This window comes from Prionailurus bengalensis, chromosome D4 (genome assembly GCF_016509475.1).
Source record: "Prionailurus bengalensis isolate Pbe53 chromosome D4, Fcat_Pben_1.1_paternal_pri, whole genome shotgun sequence".
NCBI lineage: Eukaryota > Metazoa > Chordata > Mammalia > Carnivora > Felidae > Prionailurus > Prionailurus bengalensis.
Window position 1 is genome coordinate 78,795,509 of NC_057359.1, and position 12,991 is coordinate 78,808,499.

General features: G+C 47.8%; 1 protein-coding gene across 3 annotated transcripts in view; it reads right to left on the minus strand.

Moving 5' to 3' along the window:
* BRINP1 (BMP/retinoic acid inducible neural specific 1) overlaps nucleotides 1–12,991 on the minus strand; it is a 175,520-nt gene that overhangs the window by 15,780 nt on the left and 146,749 nt on the right. For all 3 annotated transcript variants that reach the window (XM_043566985.1, XM_043566982.1, XM_043566983.1), the window contains one exon: nucleotides 11,229–11,451. In XM_043566985.1, coding sequence (XP_043422920.1) covers nucleotides 11,229–11,451 — 223 coding nt within the window. The remainder of the gene's footprint in view (nucleotides 1–11,228; nucleotides 11,452–12,991) is intronic.

Below are 12,991 nucleotides of genomic sequence, written 5' to 3' on the forward strand. Positions count from 1 at the left end.
TCTCCTCACTATATGACCTTACACAAGTTGCCCCACTAACAGTGGAAAATTAGCTAGAATAAGTGCTTTTGTCTCAGGACGAGCTCGCGTAATTGGCCTCCATGTGAGTGACTCACCTCACAGTGACTCCCTCCCTTCCCTCAGACAAACGTGTGACACTCACGGCACACTGAATACTCACGACTCGCTGGTCTGTTCCCTCCAAGTAACACGCACGCTTGTTCCCACATCTGCTTCTGCCACTTGTATCTGCTATTATTGTATCACGGAATTAAAAGTCAAATCAATTAAAACATGAGCTGTCTTTTTCTGTGGAACCTAATTTGCATGCTGTGAACGAAATTCTAGAAAGACGTTTGCTGGCCAAAAAATGTCATCGATTTAACTGAAGGGGGAAGTACCTGAAAATGATTGGGACATGAACATCTACCACTGTTTAGATTGTCTTAACAGTCTTCGAGCTATTCCTCACTTTGAATAAACCAGAGTTGGAAATGTTATGCAATTACGGGCATGGTTTATGCAAGAAAGCCAGCAGAATGTCAAATCAAATATACCAACACCCTCAAAAAAGATTCTGGCCCTCCTTCAAAAGGCTGGCCAAGGAATATGCATTTGGACGTTTTAAGTTAAAATAAAATGTGTTTATATATGTGCAGCATGTATATGCCTCTTAAGAGTCTCCATTTTAACTTAACTTTTTCAATTGACTGACACACTATTGGTCTCTAATTTTGTCTGATAAGGAGCCTTGTGCTTTGACACCTTACTATACGCAAAAAGTGACATACGTGATCTTTTACTGATTTTCCAACATTAGGCATGATTTTTATCTCCACCATACCCATTAGACAAATGAAGTTCAGAAACCTTAATACTGTGCCAAGTTTACATTGTTAGTAAATGTACCTTCTTCTTGGCCTGTTAGACTCCAGAGTCTGAAGTCTTAAGTACCTTTTTTTTAAGCTTTTTAAAAATGTTTATTTACTTATTTTTGAGAGAGAGAGAGGCAGAGAGGGAGAGACTGAATCTCAAGCAGGCTCCACACTGTCAGCACAGAGCCCAACAAGGGACTCGGACCCACAAACTGTGAGATCATGACCTGAGCCGAAATCAAGATTCAGATGGTTAACCAACTGAGCCACCCAGGCATCCCTGAAGTCGTAAGTATCTTAAATCCCATTGCCTGTTTACTATATTGTTATGTGTGGTCGGGCTTATGCTTTGTCTTCTCCAGTGGAAACATTCATTTCTTGGGGGCAAAAACAGAGTCTCCATCAAATATCTAGGGTTTGCCACCCCTGTGTTCTTGATTGTATTAATATTGTATCTGCACTTTTTTTTTTTTTTGTAAGTTACAAAGAGTTTTCACATATATCCTATAAATTGCCTGGGACATTGACTCTATAGGGCAGCTATTCTTATTACTCTGACCATACAGATGAGGAAACAAAGGGCTTGGGTAGGTTTAGAGATTTTTGGAGGTCATGCATCTAATAAGTGGCAGAGCAGAGACTGTCAGTCTAATAAACTGAAATTGACTTCAGTTCAAATAAAATATAAGAAGTCCTATCCCTCTGCTCCCCTGCAGGAGTCTATGGAGATTAAATCCAGAGGGAAGTAAGTATAGGGTTCAGAGAGAAGAATCAAAACCAGCATGGATACTGAGGGTCATCATAGTAGGGATAACAATTATCTTGGTGGCCAGAGTCTTTCCATAGACACCAATTAAACACTATGTGGAACAAGAAATATGTTAAAAGCTGACATGGGTTCAGAAGCCACGGCCCTAGGATTGGAGCCTGAGGTGGACGCCCCCAAGAGATTTTCATCTCAACAATGCATAATTACACGCTGCTTGGCGAAAACCCGGACTGCTGGATCAAGGCCATGTGAATATGAGACGTAAAAATAAACCAAAGTCATCGGAAGATGCCAATAATTACACTGCCTGCCCTCGAGTTAAAGTGCCATGAATATGCTTTGCCTTACAAGACTCTAACCTCCACGAAAATCAGGTGACAGCACGTAGGAAAGAAACCCCAAATCGCACTGACATGAAGGACCTACTCAGTGCTACGGGTTTTTCTTCATCCTGTTGAATTTCATAGACTCTGGGAAGTGCCTATTTTCATCCTCTTTCTGTTTCTTTTTTCTTTTTTCTTTTTTTCTTCAATAGGGTACATTTCTCAACGTAACATATGTAACAAGAGATACTTTCAGGATTTGGATCCAGGTCAGTTGAAGACAATCTCCCATCTGCAGTTTCCATGTGACCATACTGTTTGGACTGTCACAGTCTGAGGGCCTCAGTTCTAATCACGGTCTATTCACAAATTCCCTGAGTGACCTCAGACAAGGCACTTAACCTCCTTCAGCCTCAGCTTTTTCACCTAGGAATGATGAAGGTGACCTAACCACACACAGTTTATGCGAAGAAACCCTTAAATTATTTATATGGCAATGGGGCACAATTGTAAAATACAACATCACCATGCCTTTGGGACCCCATTCCACGTAGAAAATAACTTATTTGTCCATTCATCGAACGAAGTTTTTTTTCAATAGCTACCATGTGCCAATGGCCACGCAAAGAAGTTATGATGTTTAAGTGGTCAAGAACATGGGTACAGGTATGCGCCTGGAACCGACAGTCTCACAAGAGAGCCAGGTGTTAATGAATATATAAACAAAGGTATTATGGTAACCTGAGGTTTGGGGTTTCATTTGGGAATTAAGGATGTTAGGAAAGCATATCAAATGGGTCCCAACACCCTTTCAATGCAAGGAGCACAGCCTTTGGAGCTGAGTTCTGAAGGACACATAGAAGCTACAGAAAGGGAGGGAAAAGGAAAAACACATTCCAGGTAGAGAGAACAGCCTATGTGAAGCCCTGTGGAGCAGAAGGAAGCATGTACATGGGGCACCTGGGTGGCTCAGTCGGTTAAGCGTCCGACTTCGGCCCAGGTCATGATCTCACGGTTCGTGAGCTCGAGCCCCGCGTCGGGCTCTGTGCTGACAACTCAGCGCCTGGAGCCTGCTGCGGATTCTGTGTCTCCGCCTCTCTCTGCCCCTCCCCCACTTGCACTCTGTCTCTCTAAGACATAAAATGAAAACCTAAAAAAATTAAAAAAAAAAAAGAAGGAAGCATGTACATCGGGTGAACTGAAACATTAGTGGGGCTGTAGCTGTGAGAGCCAAGAAAAGGCATGAAACACAGACGGGAGGGAGACAGTGGCCAAATCATGGCAGAACTATAGGTCAGCTTAAGATTTTACTCTTCCTGGGACCCCTGGGTGGCTTCCATCGGTTGAGCCTTGGACTTCTGCTCAGGTCACGATCTTGTGCTTCCCAAGTTTGAGCCCCACATCGTGCTCACTGCAACTCAGAGCCTGCTTGGGATTCTCTCTCCCTCTCTTGCTACCCCTCCCCCGCTTGAACTCTCTCTTTCTCTCTCTCTCTCTCTCTCAAAAATAAATATTTAAAAACAAATAAAGGGGTGCTGAGGTGGCTCAGTCAGTGAAGCGTCTGACTTCGTCATGAACTCAGGGTTTGTGAGTTTGAGCCCCCATTGGGCTCACTGCTGTCAGTGCAGAGCCTGCTTTGGATCCTCTGTGCCCCCCCCCTCTCTTCCCTCCCCCTACTTGTGCTCTTTCTCTCTCAAAAATAAACATTAAAAAATTAAAAACACATCTTAAAAACAAATTTAAAAAACCGATTTTGCCCTTCCTCCTAAGAGCAGTGATTCATCACCAAAGGCTTTAAGCAGAGATGCGACAAGACCGAATTTGCTTCTTAAGTAATAACTCTGACTTCCTCGTGCAACATAGATTGAAAAGTGGTTACAGTAGATTCTGGGAGATATAGTTAAAAGGCCACTGTAATTTGGGGCCAAAGATCTTAGTCTGAAGTACAGGCTACTCATTAAAATGGACTAAGATTCAATTACTGGCCTTATACCAATATTTGGGAGTTGAACTGTTATTCTCTCAATCTCTGGGAGTGATATTTCTCCTACATTTGGGCAAGACCTCAAGGTAACTGAGTCCAGCGGTTTTCAAATTGCTTAAGGAAAAAAAAAATCCCCTATTTTCCCAAGTGAGTTTTAATGCAGAATTCCCACAAAGAACATAGTCGCTCTAGGGAAACGTGAGGGGTAATTGTGCAGTACTCAACCTGCACCTGCCCACGCGAGGCACGAGTTTTATACCCAGGGCTCCCAGGAGCATCCCATTATGGATGTAGGCTGGCCCACACACAGCAAAGCCGTGAACGGAACTCAGGTCCTCTGGTTCGAACACTGTCCTTCTCCAAAGCACCTTCTGATGCTAAAGAATGATGTTTAGAGGACAAAGGCCCTGCTGCTTGCGTATTTAAGTGACTTTCAGGGTCTGGCATTGGGTTGGGAGGCGAGGTGGTCAGTCCACATTTACGGGATTGCACAGAAACCTGCTGAATCCAGCACTGCCCAAGCTGATTTTCTGCTGCTTTCTTCTCTCCTCCCCCTTTCCTCCTTTCCTTCCTATCTTCCTATTTTTTCCCATTCTCCCTCTCTCCATCCCTCCGTCCTCCCTTCACTCTTTTGCAAGGAACAGTGTGAGGTGAATTCCATCACCATGCAGTTTGTAGTCTAGGCGGGTTGATCTGAATGCCCTGGACCATCATGCCTCAGGGAGAGGTGTAAGAGCCTACAGGTTATAGGAAAAGACTGCTGGCACCGGAATCCTGCCTCTTACCTGCAGTGTAATTTTCAGCAAGTCAATTAATGTCTCTGTGCCTTAACTTCCCTACCCATAAAATGGGATGAGTCAGTGCTACCAGATAAGGTCATCATGGTGATTACGTGGAGGTGAAAGTGGTTAGGACGGGGCCTGGTACCTGGTAAGCTAGAAATGTTAACTATTACGTGTGGCCTTGGACCTAAACTCAGCCTCGTCCTCTTCCTGATGAATTTCATGTTTCTCGTTCACTTTGCTCGCACAGTTCCTTTCTGCAGAGCTCTCCGAGTTTTACAAAGTGCTTCCCCACACACCATCTCAGGTGAGCCAGACATAGACCCTCTGAGGCAGGGGGAAGACATTATTATCCCTATTTTACAGAGGAGAAAAATCAAGGTTCAGAAAGTGTCAGTTTGTCTAAAAACAGCGGTGACCAAACTCAAGTTCCACCTCCCAGTCTTTGCCCCTTTTTAGCTGCACAACATGAGGATCTCTGGGGAGTGAAACCATCCACAGCTCTTTCCTGTGGGTCTCTGCCTTCCCTTTGCCTCTCCAAACTGCAGCACCGTGGTGCCACATTGGCGTCAGCTCCTGAACAGGCTAACCGGTATCCCTGGGACCCCAAAAAGAACCTGACCCATGATGGGGACCCATAGATATTTGGTTGGCTGTTGAATCCCCGTTGGCAAGTGCAGTCTGGAATTAGCATTGCTGCCCCCATCCCAACAAACACTGAGCCTTGCAGTGGGGTGGGTCTTACTTCCCGTGGTGCTTTCAGAGCCCGCCACAGAGTAAGCTCTCAGCAAATGCTTGCTGAGTTGACTTACACCGAACCTGACCTTCTCTCTCTATTTACAGGGGATGGGTCTGATGTGTCCGCTTGGGTTTCTGCCTGGGCTCCAGAGTCGGTGGTTCAGGGCTCCACAACCGGGGGCCATTTCCATTCCAGCCTATAAAATTCTAATCTTGATCCGTCACCACCCCCATGCCCTTGAGGAGCTAATCCTGCCTTTGGCATCACATACACTCAAAACGGGGCGCCCCAGCCAAGCACAGCGGCGTCTCTTTGCTGTTGCACACTGCTCAGAGCCTGCACAAGGCTCTTGACCATGAAGCCCACCAATGGTGTCAGCAAGACAATTCCAATCCTGTCACATACCTGCCCTGTGACCCAGGGCAAGTTAATTACACCTTTGCCTTATCGGTTCCCCCATCTATGAAACAAATCCAACGGCATCCACTTTGTAGAGACAGTAGGAGAAGTAGATGGGTCCTCATCATTAGCAACACTTAGACCTATTGAGCATCACATGGGCTAAGTAACTTACATGCAAAGTATCAGTTCCGGGTAAAAATAACAACAAGAAAAGAAGCTAACAAACCGTTGGTCGTCCTTGTGCCAGACGCTGCTCTCGCATTTGATGGGGTTAAAGCACTGAATCCTCCCGGCAGGCTGGCACTATTATTAGCTCCATTTGACACTTGAGAAAACTGAGGCTCAAAGCTGGTGCTGACCTCCCCAGGGTTACAGTGTAAGCAGCCGACAGAGCTGGGATGCGAACCCAGCCAGTCTGACTGTAGACTCTTTATACTTAGCCAGCTCTCCTGCCTGTTCTAACAGCTGCTCAGTAAGAGGCTGTTATGGTTTTGTAATTAATTTTATTTGCCCTACATGTAAGATGGTCACGTCTAGCTCTATTTCTACTTCATTCATCCCGTAGTACCTAACCGCCAAAAACGATTCCCTCTGCCTGCAAAGACCCACAGCTCCCAATATTCACACCCTGGAATCTGGGCGGGGCTTTGGCCAGTAGAATACGGTGTCTAACTTCCGGAGCTAAGATGCAAAAAGTCCCACCGCTTCCTTCCAGTCCCGGGACGCTGTCGCACTGCAAGCAGCCCAGGCCACATGGAGAGGGCACGTGTAGGCAGTCTGCTTGGCAGCCTCGGCCGAGCTCCCAGCTGCCAGCCAGCAGTCTGCCAGCCGTGGGCGTGAGTCATCCTGGACGCCCAGTCCAGTCGGCCCTCAGATGACCCCAGCCTCCGCCGCCTTGATGGACCCCCGGCTGTGCCCAGTCAACCTGCAGAATCATGATGGCTGATGAGAAAGTGTTCTTTTTGAGCCGCTGAGCCTTGGGGTGAGTGTATTGGCGGCATTTGCCTTCCAGACCAGCGTCGAGTTTTCAGGATGCCTTAAAGCTAGCTCCGATTATCGGCTCACCACTTAATTTTAGGGGGAGCCACCTCTTTGAAGTAACAATAAAATAATTAACACTTATTGACCTTGGGGATCTTATTAAACTCTCTGTGCCTCAATTCCTTTAGCGGTAAAGTAGGAATAGTAGGGTAGCAAAGGTACCTAGTTTGGAGGGTGGCAGTGAGGAAGAAATGAGCTAATTCATTATCGGGTGCTGAGAACAGTGCCTGGCCTTTAGAATACATGTATAAAGTGACAGCATCCTCTTTCTCCCCGTCTGCCTCCAGTCTTAACTGAGTTAGGTGTTTTACCAGGTCTTTTGTATTTCAAAATCTTAGTCTTTGTACTTAACCTGAAGGCAAAGCGTTATTATCCCATCGCCAGGGAGGTGCAGGGACGCAGGCAGAGCCTCGTGGCTGGAATGCCACGGAGCCAGGATTTGGACCCAGTCCGCGTGCAACTAAAGCCCCATGCTCTTTCCCTCCCCCACCACGCCTCGACATCACCCCTCTGCGACACGTGTAAAAACCCCTCTGACACCTGTGGTAGCAAAGGCATCTGCTCAGTGGACTCATCTCCCCCGGAGCCTGGCACACACAGACCAATGCACAGCAATCAGCTCGTTTGCAAACTCCAGCTCGCTCAGTCCAGGTGGCCCAAGGTCCCCCGTGTTAGCACCTTTGTCTGACACTGCTCTGTGGCGGGGAGGTGCCCTGCCTGCTGGTGTGAGAAACACTCATTAGAAGCTCCGATTCAGATGTCAGGGAGCAGCTCACAGCCAGCAAGGAGGTTCAGCTCTCCTGGGAAGGCTTCAGAGGAATCCACCCAGAGCCGAGTTTCTGTGCCCTGCACCCCCCAGCCCCCAGCAGTCAATACTTGTTAAATGAACATAATTGACTGCCTTGCTAAGGTGGAGTCCTAGACATCCTCTCCAGATGAGTTAGAGCAGGGATGTTAGGATTCAGGCAAGTTTTCTCTCGAGGGAGGACAGAGGGCCACACTGGGAGGTCTTTCTTTGAAGGTCCTGGTGATAGTGGGACACTTCTGGCCTGGCGGCTTGCAAGGGAAGAGCAGCTCGTGGACAGATGTGGACATCTGCCCTCCCAACAGGGAAGCGACCTGCCAAAGGTCGCGAAGTTTGCCAATGGTGGGGCGGGATCGCAGTCTAGCCCCGTGATTCCATGCGGTGTTCTTCCCGTTGCCCATTTTTGCCCCTCTTTGCTACTGCCTTTTGTTTCGTTTCATTTAGTTTTGAGAGACACAGAGACAGAGCATGAGCAGGGGAGGGGCAGAGAGGGAGAGGGAGGCAGAATCTGAAGCGGGCTCCAGGCTCTGAGCTGTCGGCATAGAACCTGAAGTGGGGCTTGAACTCAGGAATCGCAAGATCATGACCTGAGCCGGTCAGATGCTTAATGGACTGAGCCACCCAGGCGTCCCTTTCCTTTCCTCTTTGTAATGCCAGTCTGGCTGCTCTCCTTCTGGAACCCTCCTGAGCCTTCCTAGGCCTGGCAGGACTGATGGTGCTCTGTGACCTGCACCCTGGAAATTCTTCTCACCTTTAATAAATGTGTCCGACTTTGGACCTTCCATTTCATTCTCTGAGGGGGACACACGGCAAAACTGACAGACCAATCTGTTTAAAATCAGGTAACGGTTAAATGTTACCCTTTGCCACCAGATTTGCATCCAGTGTGGCGAATCCTGGGGCTGCAGGGTTTCTTCACCTATAGATCAAAAGCCACTTTTTCTGGGGTTCTGGGCTGAATTATATCTCCCCCACATTCGTATGTTCAAGCCCTCACCGTCGGTACCTCAGAATGTGACTCTATTTAGAGAAAGGGGCTTCGAAGAGGTAATTAAGTTAACATTAGGTCATTGAGGTGGGACCCTAACCCAAAAGGACTGGTGTCCTTGTAAGAAGAGATTAGGACACAGAGACGCACAGCGGAAACACCACGTGAGGACACAGGCAGAAGGCGGCCACGTGTCACCAAGGAGAGAGGAGCCAACCTTGCAGACCACCTCAATCTCAGACTCCCAGCCTCCAGAACTGTGAGAAGATCCATTTCTGTTGTCTAAACCACTCAGTCTGTGGTACTTTGCTATGGCAGCACTAACAAGCTGATTTTAAGCACATATATATATATATATACATACAGGGTTTTTCGTGATTGCTAACAGAGCCCCTCCTCTGAAAAGACATCCTTCACAGCCCTGTGTACTGTGCTCCTTTCTGAATCCCTCATTGCATCCAATGCGGGTCACGTGACCAAAGCCTGATGGATCTAGATGGAATCTGGGCACTCGCTCGTGGTGGCAGTTTGGGCACCCGCTGCAGATGACAAGGAAACCACGCTGTGACTGGACCCCTTTCTTTAGTTCCTGCACTCGCCGCACTGCAGCGAGGGAGCGACTGCCAGAGCAAATCCTGTTTGGTCCCCCAAGTAATGATCGCAAACTAGCTGCCAAGCAATGGGTTCAGAGTTGGAAGGAATGGGAAACACACGGGTCAGCATGGCCAGGAGTAAAAGGAGGAGACTTCACAGTGGGGGGAGAAAGGGAAGATGGGTAGGGGTTTTAGCGTAATGGGGCCCTAGAATAAAGAGCCTCTGTAGTGGCTGGTGCAATCAGGAAAGACTTCATGGAGGAGGCGGCATTTGATCTGAGTCTGAAAAAATGAAGAGGAAAACGAGTAAGTGCGTGGGGGTGGCTGGCATGAGGGAAATGCTTAGAAGTGTCATGGATCTTTAATCTTTGGGTGCCTGCCCAGGAGGGCGAGGAAGAGCACGGTATTTAGCATCATAGCGCTGGGGGATCCTGTCTCTTCCTCTTATGTCAGGGCTTCCAAACCCCAACATCACTGACTTTTTGGCAAAGGATAAACTCTTTGCTGTGGGGATTGCCCTGTGTAATAGCACCCCACACCCATTATGATACTCAAAAATGTCTTCAGACATTTCTAAATGCTCCCCGGGAAAAAAATCACCTCCTCTTGGGAACCACTGATGTGCACTGTAGCTCTGGACCAAATACTGGGCCTCTCTGGGCTGGTTCTCTGCTCTGTGCAAAAAGCGTAGCACTCAGCTATACAGACACGTGGCTGACCGCAAATCTGGTAAGTGAATACGACTTAGCCTTACTCTTTTAAAGAGTGGATCTCTTCTCTCTGAATAAAGTTGAGTGCAAGACCCCCAAATGTGAAACAAATCAAGGTACAGCTGCGCTAGCCGAAGCAGGGTGCACAGCCCCCAAACCTGCCTTCTGCTGGATGGAGATGCCTTTGTGGAATCCACAGAGGCACCACTACAGAAACCACCGCACCCCCCCCCCCCCCCCCCCCCCCCCCCCCGCCAGGGAGCAGCTCACACATGCCCTGGGAGAATGGAGTCTGAAAAGGCTGGATCTCAATCCTGGCTTCTTCCCCAGAAGTTCCAGAGGGAGCAAAGAAACCCTAAGATCTGTGAAGACCCAGGAACTTCTGTCTTGTCAGCCCAGAGGGAAGGAAGTGAGGCATCCAGGTGTTTACGGAGGCTCTCACTCTCAGGTGAGGACCCTGCACTCACAAGACCCAGCCAGGGAGTTCCTCCTTAAATTTTCCTGGTCCCTGCCTTGTTTGTGTCACTGACTCCAGGCCCTGATCAAAGGTCCTCAATATATAGCTGAGGGATTAGTTAACCCAGTTTCTTCACCATTAAGATGCGGATGCTAAAATCTGCTTTGTTAAGTAATTTCTGTTTGTTTAAAATGTTTATTTATTTTTTAGATAGAGAGAGAGAGGCGGAGCATGAGCCAGGAGGGGAAAAGAGAGACAGGGAGACACAGAATCCGAAGCAGGTTCCAGGCTCTGAGCTGTCAGCACAGAGCCCGATGCAGGGCTCGAACTCACAAACCACAAGATCATGACCTGAGCAGAAGTCAGATGCTTAACCGACTGAACCACCCAGGGGCCCCAATCTGTCAAGTAACTTTTAAATTAAATAGATAATACCTTTCAAGCAACCAGAATAATGTCACATAGCAGTCAGGGCTATTGCGGGCTCCCTCCCACAGTCCGACGGATCAGACAGAACACAGAGGCTGAAAGTTCCCGGCATATTCAGGAAACAGTGAGAAAACCCAGGACAGCGGCAACCAGAAGCAGAGAAGCCAGAGATGATCCAGAAAGTGGTTGGTCTGGTCCACGCAAGGCCTGGCCTGCCACCAGCAGGTGCATCATCATCGGCATGGCATTTCCCTGGGCCACAGGGAACTTAAGCCAGAAACAGGTCTGAGCCTGCAGAGGCGGTGGGGGTGGGGTGGGGGGTCGCACTTACCTCTCTCTAGGCAGCTGGTGGTTGGGATTGTGGCGACAGCGGACACTGAGGCCGAAGAGCTTGCGGGCGGTGCGCTGGATCTTTTGCCTCTGGGCCTCGGTGGCGCTCTGCAGGAGCTTGTAACGGTTCTGCAGGTCCCAGTCGTTGCCCCAGTGCTGATGGATGCTCCCGATGGTCAGGAAGTGGTTGCTGGGCAGACGCTTCATAAACGATTTAAACTCATCTAGCGAGAGACAGAGGCCAAGAGAGAAGGACTGAGCAAGGCTGCCCCCCCCCCCCCCCACCTTGGAGGCTGCCTGGAAGGCTCAGCCCCACCTACCAGTCAGGCAGGCTTGCAGATAAAACTCACTCCTTTGAGGCCCCATGAACTCTGCACTAGCCTCTGGGCAGCTCCTGGGAGGCCGTGCAAGGGCCACTACACTTTCAGTGAAGGTTCTTTTACTTTGCTCCCACAGGAGGGAATCTGCATCCTGTATCCTTATTAGAAACGAGATTGTCCAGGGGGCGCCTGAGTGGCTCAGTCCCTTAAGCATCAGACTCTTGATTTTGGCTCAGATCATGATCACAGCGTTCATGGATTCGAGTCCCGCATCGGGCTCCAAGCTGGCAGTGTTGAGCCTGCTTTGGATTCTCTCTTTCTCTCTGCCCCTCCCCAGCTCATGCTCTCTCTCTCTCTCTCTTTCTCAAAATAAATAAACTTAAAAAAAAAAAAAACAAGGCTTCCCAAACTTCCGTCATCTGAATGCCAGCTTGATAATGATATTCACATATTTGTACTTGTATTTACTTAGTATTTTCTTTGAATCGATTCAACCAAATTTTTATCCAATTCTGCATTAGAAAACCTCCATCCCATGCCTTCAGTAGAATGGGAGCTATAAAAATAAAGCTGTAAAAGTATACATTTATGAAAACAGTATTAACAAATCCTGGCCGGATAGTGTTGCCAGCTAAGTGATCAAACCCTGGGTCCTGCTCTCACTGTGAAGTACACAGGAAGGTAGAGAGCCGAGCCACGGGGAGGTGCTAACGGCATATTAGCACCAACTGGAATGTTCTCTCTGATGTCATCTGCAGGGTCGAGGGAGAGCTGAGATGGGTCAAGCTCCTTGCTACATGATCCAGTCCTACTGGAAGTTGTCTGTGTACCACCTCATGTCACATCCCATTTAGAGACAGCCCACCTTAAGAGATGGGGGCAAATCTTGGGTCTCCCAGGTGAAGGTTTCTGCCTCAGTTTGGTTCTGTGTTTCAGAGTTTCCGTGTTTTCTGCAACTCGACACAACCTTAGAGATAATCTAGGTCAGCTTTCTTGTTCTACACAGAGGGAAAATGAAGCCCAGAGCAGGGAAATGATTTTCTGAAGGTAGAACAGCCAAGGAGTGACAAGAGGCAGGACTTGAATCTGAGCTATTCTTTTTTCAATATAATACTTACCTTTGTCATGCTCCCCAACTACCGGGAAAATAAAAGAATTAGGAGGTTGGTCATTTTGCGGGGGGAAAAATCCAAATGGTTGGGGATATATATATATATACACATTTAAATATAAATATATAAATATGTATAATATATGCATATTTATATGTATAATATAAATATATATGTGTATATATATGTATGTATATATATTTGCAGCTTAGTACTTTTAGTTCGTGCTGCAAAAGCTATCAGGAAATTTCAGGTACATTAGGCATTCATTTTATTTTTAAAAATGCCTACGTAGCTTTCAGTAAGCACCACGCTCACTCTGAAACACCTCA